At 41.7% G+C, this 17,005-nt stretch overlaps 1 protein-coding gene across 7 annotated transcripts in view; it reads right to left on the minus strand.

Moving 5' to 3' along the window:
• Positions 1-5,962: 5,962 nt before the first annotated feature.
• Positions 5,963-17,005, minus strand: part of CRACDL (CRACD like) — a 62,917-nt gene continuing 51,874 nt past the window's right edge. For 6 of the 7 annotated variants that reach the window (XM_079300138.1, XM_079300136.1, XM_079300139.1 and 3 more), the window contains 3 exons: positions 9,125-9,324; positions 7,356-7,488; positions 5,963-6,506 (listed from right to left, as the gene is read on the minus strand). In XM_079300138.1, coding sequence (XP_079156264.1) covers positions 6,361-6,506; positions 7,356-7,488; positions 9,125-9,324 — 479 coding nt within the window. In that variant the 3' untranslated portion in view covers positions 5,963-6,360. The remainder of the gene's footprint in view (positions 6,507-7,355; positions 7,489-9,124; positions 9,325-17,005) is intronic. The other variant, XM_079300137.1, reaches the window with a different exon arrangement.

The raw sequence follows: 17,005 nt of genomic DNA on the forward strand, positions 1-17,005 counted from the left end.
TCAAATATTTTAAAATTTTGAAATTATGAGCTTGCATATAAGAGAAGCATAAAATTGAAAGATTATTTTATTTTATTTGGGTAAGATTGAGGTTTCTATCCTCTCTTTTAAATTTGACTTTATACTTCAGTTGTATTTCAATAATTTTATGCAAGAAATTAAGCTTGTCTCCTTCTGCCCTCTCTGAAACTCATCTGCTACTTGCTAACAAGAACTCTATTTAATTTCTGCAACATGCATATAGTTAAGAGGCTTCCTTTTTGTCCACCAATTACATAAAAGCAGCCAAAGAAACCACCTCTCCTCCCCCTATACTGTTGGTGTAACTTGCAGGGCTCAGTCTGATCCTTACTGTTTTGTGGCACAGTGCCAGGGGTCCTGTCACCCAGGACATGGTGAGAGGATGGATGAGTTTGGTAGGTGAATTTGGGGAGGTGTTTTTTGCAAAAGGACAAAGCAATCAGGGAAACCAGCACAGGTCATGTGCTGGAATAACCACCCTCTGCTTTCACCACATGAAAACCTGGGCCCACATAAACAAGCTCTGACAGCAAATGCTGTGCTCTTCCACAGCCAAAGCAAAACCCTCCTTCCCATCTTGCTTTAGGGAAGTAGGTCACAAACCAAAATCTGCCTCCCCAATCTCTTTTCCACAACCCCGAGGTAAGATAAAATATATTCTCTCTTTAATTGGGGAAGTTGGGGCATGAAAAGGCAATTCAAAGGTTCTCTAGTGAGCAGCTGGCAGCACCATCCACCATTAATAGTGCCTGCACTCTGCTGCTGGACCAAGCTCAGTAGCTGGATCTGATGCTGCAGAAACACAAGGCACCCTTGGGTGGCAGGCAGCTCACTCTGGGCTGCTTCAGCACACGTGGAAAACAAATAGAAAATCACAGAGAAGGAAGCAGCAAGGAAACCGGGCAGACAGAATTCCCAGCTGAAGTGGAAAGGTTCCCTCTGTTATCTCTAGCTCCAACTTCTTTACTTTATATTGCTTTTCTTCCTTCCAGGATTGTAGTAGCACTGTAGCCAGGCTGTGCCCACCATATTTCTGTGTTGCCCAAAAGTACAGGCAGCATATCAGGTGGTGGAGCATGTCCTGTTTGTGCTGGAGATGCATTTACTGAAACAGCTTTGCAGTACCACAAGGCTGGGGACAAGAGAGTGATTGGTGCCATGATTTGTCTTACTTGTCTCATTGTTGTGGTTCAATGTAAAGGCATAAACCAGCCTACAGGCTTCATAAGGCAAAAAGCAATCCCTTCTGTGTACTTGAGGTGAGTGCTGCAGGAAGAGGCAAAGGAGTTAAGAGAAGGCAAGTCTGGTTTCAAGGAGTGGCTAGATGGGGAAGATGATGTCTGTTTTGCCTGGACAGGCTCAGGACCTTATTCTGCTGCCTTGTGTGCAGGCAGCCTGCCCATCAAAATTATCTCCAGTGCTGAGTGCAGAGAGGATGAGCCAACAGCTTATTAAATAGGAGTCTCTGTTATTTCTGCTGAGAAAGGTGGCTTTTATTTTCCTGAAGGGTTATTAACTGAATTCTTTTCTTGTCATAACTCTTGTTTTCCTCTGCTTTTTCCAGACAGTTCTCCTTGGTTCTTCAATGTAGGCAATAACTTGGAGGGATTTACTCGTAGTCTTGTTAAATTTGGAGCAGGAGGAATAAAAATTATGTGGAAATAGAATTTTTCTGAGACACACAATCACCAGAGCCTGACTTGGGGACAAGCTTGGAACAACTGCTCATTTCTGATGGGGTGTTGAAATCTTCACAGCACCTTGGACTACCACCTGCACAAACAATCCTGTGACTGGAGTTTGACCCCAGAGATGTGTAAATACTGTTGGCTCACCTCAGCATGGTCTGGTTCCAGCTGCTGGCTGGGGAGGGCAGCACAGATCGTGGTGGGAAATAGGAGGGTCTTGCCTGATTCCTCTGCCCCCTCATCATCTCTGATGGGACCATGGTTTTCCACTGCCTGACTCAAGAGCAGCATGGATGGCCCATTTGCCTTGTCCCAGAGCTGCCAGCATGGGTGACAAGTGCCAGTAGAAAAGCTGTGTGCTGGCAGTTGTTGCCAGACCCATTGGTGCAGTGTCATTATTTAGTAGACAGTGAAGACAGAATTCTTTCTTTTTCCTTTTTTTAAATTAGGGGTTTCTCAGGAGGAACTGACACTCAAAGGCAGGATAATAATTTACATGTCAACTCTCAGCTTGAGAAATCAAGCCATATTTGGGAAAATGTGGAGACTACTGGTTACAATGAGTTAAGATACCATAGTATTTTGGTCAGCAACCTTGAATATGCTTCAATGAAATTATGAACCTGCAAAATGCACCACTTCATACTTATTTGCATAGGTACCACTTCATACTTATTTGCATAGGTAAATGAACACAGCAAAAAGAAATCAACAGTGAAAGTATTCAGTGTGATAGTGAGTGAGATGGAAGGAAGAAAAATTGTCTTCAATCACTTTGCTTCAGTAATATTTAAATGCTCTTAGCTGCATTCCTAACAATACTTAAGAGAGAGATTTGGGATCCTGGAGAGTGAGATAGTTCAGCATTTCCCAGAATGATCCCCATTTAAGTTGCTTTAAGTGAGCTAGAGTGCTTTTCTTCTGGGAATACAGCCAGTGTACATAGAGAATTAGAATCTGCAGCAAAGGTGCTGCAAGATACTGCAAAGGAAGAAGATCTGAATGGTCTGTGAATACCACTGATGTCCCATCAGTCCCCAGCTTCAAAGTGAAACATGATACAGAGAATTATCTGGGAGTAATAATCCGTGAAAACACTGTATGTGGTTTTTATTATGTGAAGTCAGACAATATAAGATCCCACGCTACAAAAACTCAGTGGTTTCTGTCACTTGTTGAGCATCTTGGCAAACACTGGGAGTATGTGAGCCTGAGTGAGACCTGTGCCCCACTGGAGCTGAAATGTCTTCTCCTACAAGAGTTAATCCCATGGGGCAGGATCACACAGGGTTGCATTCCCCCCTGGGGTTTTTACAGACACACAGCACTGCCCAGTGTTCACACTGGTTTTTGTTGGTTTTTTTTTTACTCTATAACAGTACAAAAGTTATCTTCTAGCCACAAGTATAAAATCCTATAATTAAACCTTTGTTACCCACAGCAGAGGCCTCATCATGTATACAAAGCAAACGTTTTGGCAAGTTTATTGTGCTCCTTGAGACTAAGACAGAATTAATAGCATTGCAAAATTACAGCAAGCTGCTTGCTACTCTGCTGTTGAATTTTTTCACTGGCAACAAGATTTTATGTTCCTCTTCATCTTGATAAAAAATGCAACAGTTTTTATTGTCAAAGGCAGCACAGTACAAAACACCATATCAAAGTAAAGACTGAAAATTGCACTTCACTGTCCATTTAAAATCATTTAGTTGCATTTTTTTAACATAAAATTACTAAACATTGGGAGGTAGCTGATTAGGGTAAATCAACTGTTAAACTGCATAAATAATCATATTTAGGGGTTTTGTGCTGAAAGAAGCCTGATGGACAATTTCATTTGCATTATGTGAGGCCCTTCACTGCTGGGAAGGCACCTTGCTCATTAAACAGAAAGCCAAAAATGTCTCATGCAGTACTTCTGGAAGAGGAAACTTCTATTTTTCAAGTCCATTTTGTTGTTGTTCTTTGACTGTAATTCCAACTCTGTTAGTTTATGTGCATGAGTCATGAACAAAAGGTGAATTTTTACATTTTATTTCCCTGTTAGATGTTATATTCCAGCAATATATATTGCAGCTGCCTGAGCAAAATGGATCAGCCTGAGTTAGTCATATTGCCTCTCAGCTGGAAAAGTATAATGATGTCCTCAGGAAAGCTGATCAGATCTGAAAGGCTTTTCTGGTGGCATGGAGCGTGAAACATAACTCACTGTTCATACAGAGGAGAGAACCATATTTTTATTTGCATCTTTCTAGTTCCACAAATGAGCCCCTTTGAGAAAATAAAAATTCCCCTGGCTGTCATATCAGAGGTGCAAGTAGCCAAGTGGCTTCTCCTACACAAAGGCCAGGGCCATTGCAGTGGTGGGATACTCTGAAGAAGACAACTGATTGCAATTACATCTTGCAGTTTTGATTGTTGTAAACAGTGAGGGAATTGTAAGAAGACAGAATGTACCTCTAACTACATTTCCTGAAAACCTTTTCATTTGTCAGAAATAATTAGAGGGTACAAATTTTGGTCTTTTTTAATATGTTATATTCCTTAAATAGAGAAACGGTGTTTTTTCTCAAGATTGCTACAAAAGGTAATAGCATATCTTAACATTACACTTTGTGCTAATTATTTATTTTAGAAAGGGTGTTTTGAAAAGTGAGGGACTTAACATGGCTTTTACTGTATCTCAAATATGTGTCTACTTCTACTGTAGGTCCTAGAATATTAATACCAAAAAAGAAAAAAATATATAATTTGAGATTAAGGACTGTGCATTCTTACTCACAGGGGAGAAATGTGGAAGTTTTTTTGCACAATCAACCTTCAGGCAACCATTTCTGGTGTGGATCTGTTTGACAGAGAGCTGTCTTGTAACTGGTGATTTCATCAGGTATCTCACACTGCCTTTGGCCACCTGCAGGAAGGAGAAAACCCTGGGACAGCTGGCAGAACCCTGTCTGTGTCGGGGCTGCTGACAGCTCTGTGATGGGCTGCAGCAGGTCTGTGCATGGCCCCATTTAGGACCCCAGCAGCCATGCAGGATGACCCCAACAGCAATGCAGCCTCACTGGCTCTGACAAACATTAAACTAGCTTTTCCTCCTCCTGGTTTTAACAATAAAAGACAACCTGACTGAAAACCTTTAACAGCATATTGGATAGTCACGTGCTCAACTCTCTCTTTATTCATTACTAAATGCAGTTGTCATTACCAAGAGGGCTCAGGTTTTTCCTTCTTGCCTCTGGAGAGAAGATAAGATTTCAAAATTGCAAACACAGGTGCTAGAAAACCCTATGTTTCCTAAAGTCTTCCCACATTTTTCAAAGGACAATGCAATGTGATGATAAAAACAAAATCACTAACATAAACATAAGTAAATCTAGAGATTGCAGTGCTAAGGTTACTTCACCCATGCATACACAAAATTAAATGCTTGTCTCACCAGTGGGGCTGAGAAAACCTGACTAAGTTTGTCCTTTGCTTCTGTAACTCATAGGGAGGTCATAAAATATGTTCAGAGGAGTTTCAGTCAATCAGCAGCAAATGATTTATCTTGTCAATCTTGTTAAACACGTGAAGGTGAAGAGCCTAGGAGACTTCATGAGTGGGAGTCACAAACTGGTGGGGGAGATTTCAGGCCAATGAGCATGAGGATGTTATATAAAGGTAGTCAAGTACAGACATGCTATCTGTATGTTACTGGTTTTTAATGAGAGGAATTAAGATTATGTGGGGGGTGATATGTGAAGCTGGAGCTGTGATGAAATTCACAGTTTATCCCAGCATTTCAGTTTGAACTTTAGCTTTACAATTTTCAGTTCTTAATTTTTAATTAAATTCATATTGGCCACTGTTACTAATGCTATACTCCTGACTGGGCATAAGGTTTCACAGGAAGGAAAGCCAGTTGCAGCCAGATGAATCTAGGCAGGAAAGCAACTATGAATGCATTGATGAGCTTCCAACTGCAGTTCCATTTCCTTACTGCTTGCCCACTTGAAAGCACTGCAACCAAGGATGCTCACAGAAAGAACTGAGGATTATTTTCTCATGGTCACACATAAATGTGCATATTTGTGCCTCCCGAAATGCAACCTAACCCCAGAAACAGTACCACTAGCTTAGCTAGGCAAACTTGAAGCTCAAGCAACACATCTTAATGCACTACTCACTAGCAGTTGCTCAGGAATACCTCCACAGGCCCAACAGCTTTGGTAGAGAGTGTCACATGATTCCAGTGAAACACATCACAAGAATCAGGATGTAAGAGCACAATTTATAACTGTAAACAGAGAAAACTATAACAAATAGAATTTTCCAGCTACAACAGAAGTTCAGCAAAGTTTAGTAAAGATCCTGTTTGGATACAAACATCATTAAAAGCAGAAAATGCAGGAAATACATAAGGCAAAAGTTTTATTTTCCAAAGTGTAAGTATGTCCTTAGCATAATTTAAGTAATCCATTGCCATTGCAATTCTGATTGCTACAAAACCAAAGGTAAACTTTTTGACTGCACCTATTGCACGCTTTCTCCACAGCTGTATAATAAAACCCTTCTGTATCAAGAGATTCTTCACTGTGATTAGCTGGTCTGGAGGAGTTCAGTTAAGTAGTTGACTTAATTATGAAAGATGCTCCTTGTTTGTATCATTCTATTTTATAATCTGCGGCATATCACTCCAAGCTTGAGATTTCTTTTTGGCCAGCTCCATCCATGATGGCTGATCTGGAGCAGCATTACTGGCTTTCTTCAAGTGGCTTATTTCCTCCTTATCCACCAGTGCAGGTGATGGAGCTGCTGTGAATAAAGCACATGGACATTTGTGCAGCAAAACACCCTCTTTCATTATATACTTCCCATGCCTTGCCCTATGGTAGAAAATATTTACATTTCATGTGGAAGCTTCTTGTGCAATAAGTTACTGAGGAAATTGCCATTCTGTGCTCTAAGTAATACAATTTTTTTCTCATCATTAATATCTTTTGATCTCTAAATTCACCAAAACTCAACATGATGACCTGGATTCCTTGCTGTGCCCTATGCTAACACCCAGGCCAAACAAGAGAGAGATTTTCATTAGCTAAAGAATTCATTTGTGAATTCCTCTTTTACTCAGCCCCCAACTCACAGGAATTTTATTACCTCAAAATGTATGCCCTTCTTTCAAATTTTAATTTACCAAAGAGATTTACAACAAACTCATTGGGGGAGGACTGGTAGTTAGACAGTTTGTGATCACACCATTCCTCAGCTTGCTGAGGAAGTTACATTTAAATTGAATGCTATTGTAAATATTTTTGTTTACATTTTACACTGAGATAGTGCATTTAGGCCTCTGTCCTGTGAAAGGGCCTGGAATTCTTGAATTCTTTCAACACAAGTTTTTGGCTATCCCTTTTCCCTCTTTTGTTTGTAATCAAACTGGTCAAAAGGATATAAATAAATAAAACCTCAAATAAAATAATAAATAAATAAAACACCAAATAAAACCCCAGACATGAGTGCTAAGAAAACTCTTTGCTCTGATGTGGAGCTGAGGAAGAGATTAGGATCTAGCCCCTACTCCTTTTGCAGCACACTCAAGCAGGAATTCTTCTGACTAGGTTGTGAGATAACAGCCCACATTTTAAGCATTTTGTTTCTTACCAGGGACATAATGTGACAATGAATTGGTTCCCAGCAGGGGCTTCGTTTCAGGCTTCGTGTCCTTCCTCTGATCTTCAGAAGTGGTTTTAGGTGCCAAGTGTGAAGGTTTGCTCCATTGTTGCTTCACTGGCCCCTAGGCACAGAGAGGGATAAAATCCAAGTAATTCAGGGAGAATAAGTTCAATTTGGAAGAACATGAAGTAGCAAAGTAGTGGATGGGGAGCCTGCCACAGTTCAGCAGACATTGGTCCCAATCCTCTCCCTTGAGCTGATACCTGTTCAGAAAGTTACAGTGTTTTCATGTAACATCCATGATACTCAATTTTACAAATTAAAATTATCCCTCCATATCTCCTATTCATAATGGCATGAGAAGATAATTATAGTCTTCACTGCAAAATGTATTCAAAGTTCTTTGCACATCTCTACAAGCATACACAGGATTTGGAAACAGCCTCATTCTCTCATCTTTTCCTTCTATCTCCCAAATTTTGTGGGCTAGGGCACTGTATTTTTGGACAGTTGATGGTAAATGGATTTTACATAAAAAAGAAGTCAAACACATCCTCCAACAGATTTTCTTGCCAGTATTAAAAACTACTCTGAAGTGATAGTGCCTGGTGCCATGTGGGAGAAAGAGAAAGTGGGAGTAGTACAGTGGCACCAAGCCTCACATGCTGCAGTCAGAAGCATCTTGGCATGTTTCTCTGCTAGCTGCTATAGGGAAATAAAATGCATGGCATGAATTTCAGAGATCATTGCCAGCTAAAATCTGGAGTTTCCTGTTCTGACATAGAAACTGTATTTTGGGATCGTGTTGGGCATTACTGCAGTTCAGAAGTTGACCTAGACATCTTATTAGGTATTATTTCTTGTTAATCTAACCACTGCTATTTTTCATCATCTAGAAATCATCTCTTATTCCAGGATGTTATACACCTGTCTGGAGTTCTAACAGTACCACCTGAAGCAAGAAAGTAGGTCATTTGCACTGGAAATGCCATACTGGTATAGCACACATGCTCTCCTGAATCAGAGCAGAGTTCTTACTTGTGCAGGATGCACAACAGGCAGCAGGTTACTGTTCTGGATCCATGCCATGCACTTCCACTGGCACAGCTGTGTCATCTGGGAAGATGATTTGCTACAGGTATCACCCTGTTGTACGTGGGATCTCTGAAGAGGCAGTGTCAGCCCATATTCCATGGCACCACATGGGCTTCTGAATTACCCATAATACAGGGAATCAGAATTTATATACTGGCACTCTCCGCAAGCACAAAAGTTATTTTTATCCTATTTCACTTCCCCGGGCTCTAAAAATTGTTACCTACAAGTTTCTGGGACCAAGCTGTTCATTCAGTGTTAAATCAATCAGGAGGTATAAGAAATTCAATTAAAGGCTGTGCTTAAAAGGATAGTTAGAGAGAACATATTTCCTCTGCATTGAGGCGAATTGAATACCACAGTTTAGCACTTCATTTTGGATATTTTAGGATGCAATACACATGTTAAATCTGGCAGGTATGCCAAGAAATTTTACACACTTCACATAGTTCCAAGATTTCTTGGAGACACAAAATTACCTATCTGATCAATCAGAGAACTTTGAATCTGTGACATATTTATGAGAGCAATGTCTTTGTTAGTTACAGTTACAAGCATTAAGTATCTGTAATCGTTATGGCATGACTGGTAACACAGCAGTAGATCCAAAGAATACTACAGGAGGTGATAACAAAAGCATCACAAATTTGTACTGCAAGTACCTCTGTTTGTTCCTTTCCTTTATTCTGTTTCTCTGTATTTGACTTATTATCTGGAGCCACAAGCTTTTCTCTGTCGAGTTCCTTCTCCTGATGCATGCCCTTCTGCTTCTGCCTTGCAATGGAAATCCAGGCTGGCTCTGTAGGAGTGTCAGGATCTCTTCCAGCGTCTCCAGCAGCCAAGGAGGAAGGCACGCTTTTCTCTGTTGACAGATTATTTATGTACATGGTTATAGGAAAAAGACTTGTAATCAGCTTCAGCTTATACTTTCTCAATATACTGATTGGTCCCAGGATATGAAACCAGCCTGGATAAATAGGAATTCTCTTTAGTTTGGTCTCCAGGGAGAAATTTTCCCGTGCTCACAGGTTTAAGTTATGATTCTGCTGGTGAGAAACTGCATCTTTGTTCAGCTGGAGTTGCAGTGTCACTGCCTTCACATGAGGGAAGATGCAGAAACATGAATCAAACTTCACAAATCTACCCATTTCCCAAGGTCTGCCCTTTCTGCTCCCTCTTCCACAGTATCTTAGAGGCAAGCAGCAGACAATTCAAAGGTGGACACAGAGGGACTATGGGGTTGCAAAGATAACCTTTTCCCCACTGTAGCTGCCCTCAGCTCCTGCTCTTCTGATGTCCACACAGCAGCAGCCCATGCCTTAGTGTGGTTCCTGCCTTCCTTCAACCTCTTTAGGGACAGCCCCTCACCCAGCTCCATGGAGTCTGCAGGTGCCATGGGTGCTGTGCACAGCAGTCTGTGGTGTCTGAGCACACAGAAGTACTGCTAAAACCAGAGTGACTTTCTGGTCTTTTGTGTTGACTTATCCCTGCTGATGCTGACCACAGTCTTCACTGAGGCCAGTAATTTCTGTTGTGCTCTACCAGAAATGAGACTTGAGCAACAAACAAAGAGAATAAGACAATTTCTGGAGAAGAAAGTCAAAACTACTACCCTGCTGATCTCACAACTGCTACCCAAGGATGTGCAGAATCCAAAGGTTATGGGAAAGAGAAATACCCTGTTTTCAAATATTCTGAGAAGAGAAATACTGTCTATTCACTGAACAGAACTCAGTCAAGAGAAGAACTTCAGCAGCTCTATCAGCTCCATCTCCCTGGTTCTCCATGTTTTGACTCACAATTAAGACAAAATGGAGTTTCCCAATGAATGGTAGAGCTTCTGTGTAGTTTAAATGAGGAACAAGAACAGGACTAACAGCCTTAGACCCAAGAAGATTGATTTCACCTTTCCCAGCCAGTTCTGGCCACTGATGCATCAAAATTTACAGAAGGCTCTTTCAGAGCAGAAGTTAAGCTTCTCGTCCTCAAATCATGTGTTCCTGCTCTTTGGGAAAGTTTGTTACTTTGTCAGCATCCTGTTCAGGGACCTGGGAGGAGGCAGACCCAGCCAGGAAGGATTACTGCCCTAGGGTCCCTTGGGGAGTCTGCTGACCTGGAGCTAGCCACGGGACCCTGTGGAGCTGTCACACACATTTCTGGAGCTCTGTGGTCTAGTTTGGTGGAATGTGGCCCTGAAAAGGAAAGCAGGCAAATGTCTCTGAAGGCACATTTGAGATGCCTCATGAAGGCATGGAAGATAAAAGGGATGATGCACTCCCAATAGCTGGAGTCTGCCAACACAGGCATATTATGAAAGCCCACAAACTTGCTTTGCTCGGGGATTTTCTCGAATCATTTTTATACCTCACCAGAGAGAGAGAGTAGTTATTTGAACAAGAGAACATTATAAAGCCTGTGTCAGCTAAAAAATGAAAAAGAGAAAAAAACCCATGCTTCAATGCCAAAGCAAGATGTTTTGCCAGCTGATGCTTGCATTTCCCTTCACATTCACCTCGTGCAATCTTGCAGGAAAACCTCTGGAAGAAACAACTCAGAAGTCCAGCTGTGAAAATGCAGCACAGTTAAACAGGGTCCCTGAACACTGAAGGAACTTCCCTCCCTCTTGCACAGCATGTTACTCGAATTCTCTGCATCCCACCTAACCCCTACCTTTGCACGACAACAGCTGTTACTCTCATAATCTTTTTCCAATCACTGTCCTTTTTTTGCCTTCCATTGGCTCTCCTTGCTTCATTTTTATCTCATTTTACAAGATGATAAAGAATAAGGCTGGGAGAGGTCTCAATATGTCATATAGTCTACCTTTCAACTGCAAGGCTAGATCAGCTGAAAGATCATTTTCATAACCACTGTTTCCTCACAAACATGTATCTAATTCTCCAAAAACAGGACAGGTCTCAGAGTCTCCCTAGGCTATCTATCCTATGGCACAGCTCTTTTTGTGGGGTTTTTTTTTGGGTTTTTTTTTTTGCCTATTTGGTAAGTTAAATCTTCCTTGCTCTAATTTAAATCCTCAACTATTTCTCCTACACACTGTGGACACGAGCAGATTACTCATAGTCTCCTTGCAACAGCCTGTTATGCATCTGAAGACTTAGACCATGTTTTCTCTATTTTTTAAACTTCTCTGATTAATCATATTCTCTAGATCACTCCTTCTTTGGTAGGCATTGTCCTAGTTTGGTCAAATCTCCTTCAAATATGATGTTCAGAACTGGCACTTGAGATGAAACAGTGTTAGCATCAGCTGACATGGGAGGACTACACCACTTCACCTGGAATTGTTTTCTGTACATTCAGTCAGTGCCCCTTAACTTCCACAGCTCTCTCTCCAAAATAACCACTAGCAAGTCAAAGCCCATCTCTCAATATCTTAGGACAAACCTCATTAGGATCTTCACAGGTAAAACCACACAGTCAAAATTATGTGATGTCTGCTAATGCATCTGCCATCACATTCCCTCCTTTGCTTGCAGCCATCTGCACCTTTTCAGGTAGTGGGCAATTTGGGCAGGACTTATTAGTGCATTGCCCAGTAAAACCAGGTGCAATCATCAACCAGGTACCAGGTGCTTCATCAGCTCCCAAAAGCTCCTGCAGCACGTGGATGAGCTGCCATCACTGAAGGTGATGTCCTGTGTTCCTCAGAGCTGAGGAGCAGCTCTCTGGCTGTACAGCTGCAGATACACCACCACATGCATCTTCTTCTACCACCTCTTTCCTTCACCAGCTGTAATATCTTGGAGCTCAAAAACTCCAGTGTCTTTATCCTGAAGTCCTTTTCAATCCACTCACACTTTCTGATGATAGTGGGAACCTGGCTTCTGCCTTGATGCTGCCAGTGATGTACATGTTAGTTGCTGTGACTCCAAATTCCCCTTTGTGTTTTGTCCCATTTCCCCTGTCACACCACAGATGCTTTATGTAAATATCAAGGTTGTTCCTCCTCTGCTTCCACCACATAATCCACACTGACAAAATGAATGCTATGCCCAGGCTCTATTTACCGCACTACATGTAATGGTCTAACTACTACCTGTGCTTCCATTCCTCTGTCATCCTCACGACCTTAGGATTCATCCTGCTGTTATTTCACTGTGCATTGCCTGGCACAACAGGGTTCCCAGTCCTGCAGAGTTATGTCTGGAGGCTGGTATTATAACAATGTTCTTCAGAAGGCAGACGCTCTAACGAAGGCACCAAGCACCTTTACTCTTCAGGCAGTTCTTCCTGATGAGATGCCAGACATCCTAGTCATGCCAATTAGAAGGCAGCCAAATTAGAGCCAGGTGTCATTCCATAAGAGATGGTATCCAAATGACCCTTTGATAGTAAGGAACAGAACCTCTTTATCATAATCCTGAAAATTTTATATGTATTTGTACAGGTCAACTTAGGACAGCAGAGTAGAATCACCTACAGAGGATCAAGAACTGATCTGCTGCAGGGAGAGGCTTTATTGTATCTTTAACCAATTACATTCTGCCCTTGTTCCTTTGAGAGTCTGCTGCAGAAAGCCAGACAGGCAGACAAGGCAGGGGGAGTACCTTATCTTCAGGAAAAAAAAATTAAAAAATAATCAGATGCAACCCACGCAGGATTTGCTACCACATCCATCAGCCAGAATTACTGTAAGGGGTAGAAGAGGCATATTTACTATTTATTATCTTTCCCATTGCCCAGAGGTCCTTTACATCCTCCCACCTCCAATTAGATAAGGTTTCTTGGCAGTATATATGCACCATTGTTCTAGCCAGAAGGAGGAAAGGTGGTGAAGTAATCCAGGAGATAGCATGGTGAAGAGAGCTGGCAGTTTAAGGTGACCTGAGACTGTCCTGTGAAGCTCTTGGTACCCTAAGGGACACAAAGAGGCAAAAAGCTTTCTCAGGAAGTGATTGCTCTCAAGAGAAGTGCTGCTCACACATCATTCTGGGTTCACCACTGATCACCTTGAACAAGCCCTGTCTTATCTAGTCATGGGATAGCCCATGTGCTTTTATGGCTCACCACGTGGCAAAGCACAGCATTTAAGGAACTGGGTAGCCAAAGTGGAACCAAAAGTACTCAAAAGGATGATTTTAATTCCTGCTTCTGCTGCATGTCACATGCACAGCAGCTGGCACAGAAAGTCCCAGCTGTAAAACACCACTCTTAGGGAGATAACAAAGAAGTACAAAATGCAAGCAGTGCATCATCCATGCAAAGCTTAGTCAGTTTTGACAGACCACAGCCACCAGAAATGTTCTGTGTTTCACTTCTCCTTTGTGGAAGCAGGGCTGAGCCTCTTCTTTCCGTGTTACACTTGAGAGATTTTCAGAATAAAACTAAAATCTAAATAATATTCTTCATTTCATATTACAACATGTTATTTTAAACAATGTACTCATTCCTTAATAACTTTATAAGCTAATAAAGTATATTGCTGGCAGCAATTTGTCTCTCATTCATTCACAGCTTTAACCTCGTGATTGCATCTTTCCCTGGTTTCCTTGGAGCTGACTTGGCCTCAGGCTTTTATGAAAGAGAGGAGCCCCTTCTTCCCCTTAGGATGAGCCACCAACAATGGAAAGATACCGGGTCAGAGCTTGTCAAGCCCGTCTGTGTATAATGTCACCATGTATTAAAGCCAGCAATTAATGTAAGCTCCTGAGATCTTCTGCTGCCACTTGAAACCACACCCAGAGGCTGCTGAAGCCTTCCCTTCATGTCTTCCCCACAGCCAGCAAACACACATGGGACAGTCACAAGGTCAGCTATTCTGTCTACATTCTTCACCACTTCCACAGCTTCCAGACCAAGCACTGATGATAGCTCTGAAGCCAAGTGAACCATAGCCACCTTCTCAATTCCCTCCTGCAGATGACAATCCCTTGAGCTCTCCTCCACTGAATCTGAAAGCATCAGGGCTGGTTGCCTCAGTGGTTGTCTAGAGGGGGAAACTCCCCTGCTGCAACCCCATTTAATTCAGGTATCTGTTTCCCTTAGTATTTAACTAAAACAACTTCCTTTTTGTCCTCAGACTAAAACTCTGATCTTACAGATGAAGTTTCTTCTGCCTAGATACTGTGGAAATAAATGTGTACATTGCTCACAGATATATGGATATTATCCTGTAATGTGTGTCAGACTGGTTGTATGAACACTAAGATGGAGATGATGCATTAATGTACAAAAGGAACTGTGATTGATTTGTTATTGTGCATGGGTTTACACACACACAGAAAGTGAAAGATATACTTCATGTAATCAAGTGTATCTCTCTGTGTGTGCTGCTTATATGGATAAACACAGCAAAGACACATTTACCATTACCCTGAGATTTAGGGATTAACTTTGTCTTTTTTAGAGATGGCCTCAGATTTCTTTAAATCTGAGACCTGTTTTCTTTACATCTAAAAGCCTCTGTGCACACAAATTGTAGCAGAGGTTCTTTATGACATAGAAGTCTCATACTTGGAAACCTTATGCCTGCAAGGACTGCAAAGAGTGGTTATTCTTGCTGTACATGTGTGCAGGCAAAAGGTCACAGCCAGAATTTAAAATCTTTTGAAAGTCAAACCACTAACAGCAAGCAAAGCTAGCTTGTGGATTCCCTGAGTGTTTTAAAAGCAAACATACTCAAAACTAATCCAAACAACTTTACACAGGGAGATAGGAGATAACACCCTCTGTATATAAGTGTCATTGTTTTATAACACTGCTTATGCATGCATATTTAATTCCACACTGTTGCATCTTTGTTCATTTATAAAACTCCAGTTATTTTAAGAAGGGCTTTACAAATGCATATAGCATTTAGAATATATGGCCTACATATTTCCCTTTGTTCATTAAAGCACTACATGCATTCATCTCAGTATACACACCCAATTCCTTAATTTCAGACAAAGCTATTCTAAAGATCTGGTTATATATTTCTGACATTTCTTTCTTCTCTAAGCTGCTCTGAGAGGTATTTGGCCTTTGATTGGATCTATACCACCAATGCCAGAAGAGTCTCTTCTACACAAGAAAATGCTGTTTGCATCAAAGTCTATTTTACTGCTGGAAAACAGCCGTGTTGCAAAATAGCCTGACACAACTGAGAAAGCAACTTCTTTTGGGGAGGGGGGGGGGGGAAAGAGACAGCTTGTTTTTCAGCTGTAGCCAGGACAGCATTAAAGCAATGTCTTTTTGATGTAGAGAAAAACACTTCTCTTGTCATTCCAGAGCCTGTATTTTCCAGACAATACACACCAATTTCATACACCATAACATTCATCGTTCTTCCCTGAACTCTTTTTCACTTTTCAGAGGTTGTCTCCCCACTACAGCTCCTCAATTGCTGATTTTTGTTTATCCTAATATGCAGATTCAGACAAGTGTTGCTTATGGTTTCGCTGTTGTAATAACCTGTTAGCATATGGTAATTATTTCTGCCCTTTACAGGATTTATAGCAAAGTGTATCAACTCCAAACAACACAGCTTAACCTTTTAAATCTTGCAAGGACTTGTGCCTTTAGCACTAGAGACTTAAAAATTACTTCTCCTGAGGTGACTAATTTCACATAGACATTAAAGAGCTTCCTTGCAGCCTGAGAGAGGTAAAGCAACCCCTCACTAATTCCCCAGAAAGCTCCCCAGAAAGCTCTGAAGAGCAGAAGTGCAGCTTTCACCTGGTGTGGTAAGCCAGCATCACATCAGCTCTCCTGTTCCTTTGATACTGAGAGTGCTGAAAAGCTAAAATGTGAACTGAATGAAGCCCATTGCTCCTGCTGACCTCAGTAATGCAGCAAACTGACTTCTCTGAAACGAGTGTACATGAGAAGGGAACTGCATCCCCTTGTATCACCATCTCACAGCTTGTCTCCTTGTTCAGCACACAGAATTCCTAACATGCAGTGGGAAGAAATTCTCCGACAGCATAAATTGTCTCCTGATGATGACCACAGCTCTTTGAAAAGGCTGATGAACTCAAGGGCTAGGAGAGGGCTGGGTGGGTGTAAGGGAAAAAAAAGGAGTGTCCAGACAGATCTGGAGGTCAGACACAGATAAGACACAGATGATCCACGAGGGGCTGTATTGATTGTGTTTGTCAGATTTCTCCTGTTTGCAGTTGCAAAGATAAGGTCCTGACTCACTGAGCTGAGGGAAACTTTTCAAAGAGCTTTAAATGATGTTTGGGCAGGGCTGTTACCCTGCTTGGTCCTCATTGCATCCCATGATTCTCCTGTGCCTCACAGAGGGACATAATTTTTGAGGTCACTGTCCAATTTTTCCCAATAAAGCTGGTGTAGTTCCAAGGCACTCAGAGGAGGTGAGCACACCCATGACTTCAGATGGCCAGGTCAGGCTGATGTGGCAATTTAGCACAAACAGGTGTTTGGTCAGGTGTCTAAAGAAGGCAGTAGATAACGAAGAAAACCACAGACCAATCTGAACCATCATTTTAAACAACCTGAGGCTGTACAGATTTGGTGTCAGACTCTCAGGAGGAGGGGAACAGAGCAGGATTTCTTAACCCTGTTCCAAACTCCAGGTG

This window comes from Erithacus rubecula (assembly GCF_903797595.1).
Source record: "Erithacus rubecula genome assembly, chromosome: 1".
Taxonomy (NCBI): Eukaryota; Metazoa; Chordata; class Aves; order Passeriformes; family Muscicapidae; genus Erithacus; species Erithacus rubecula.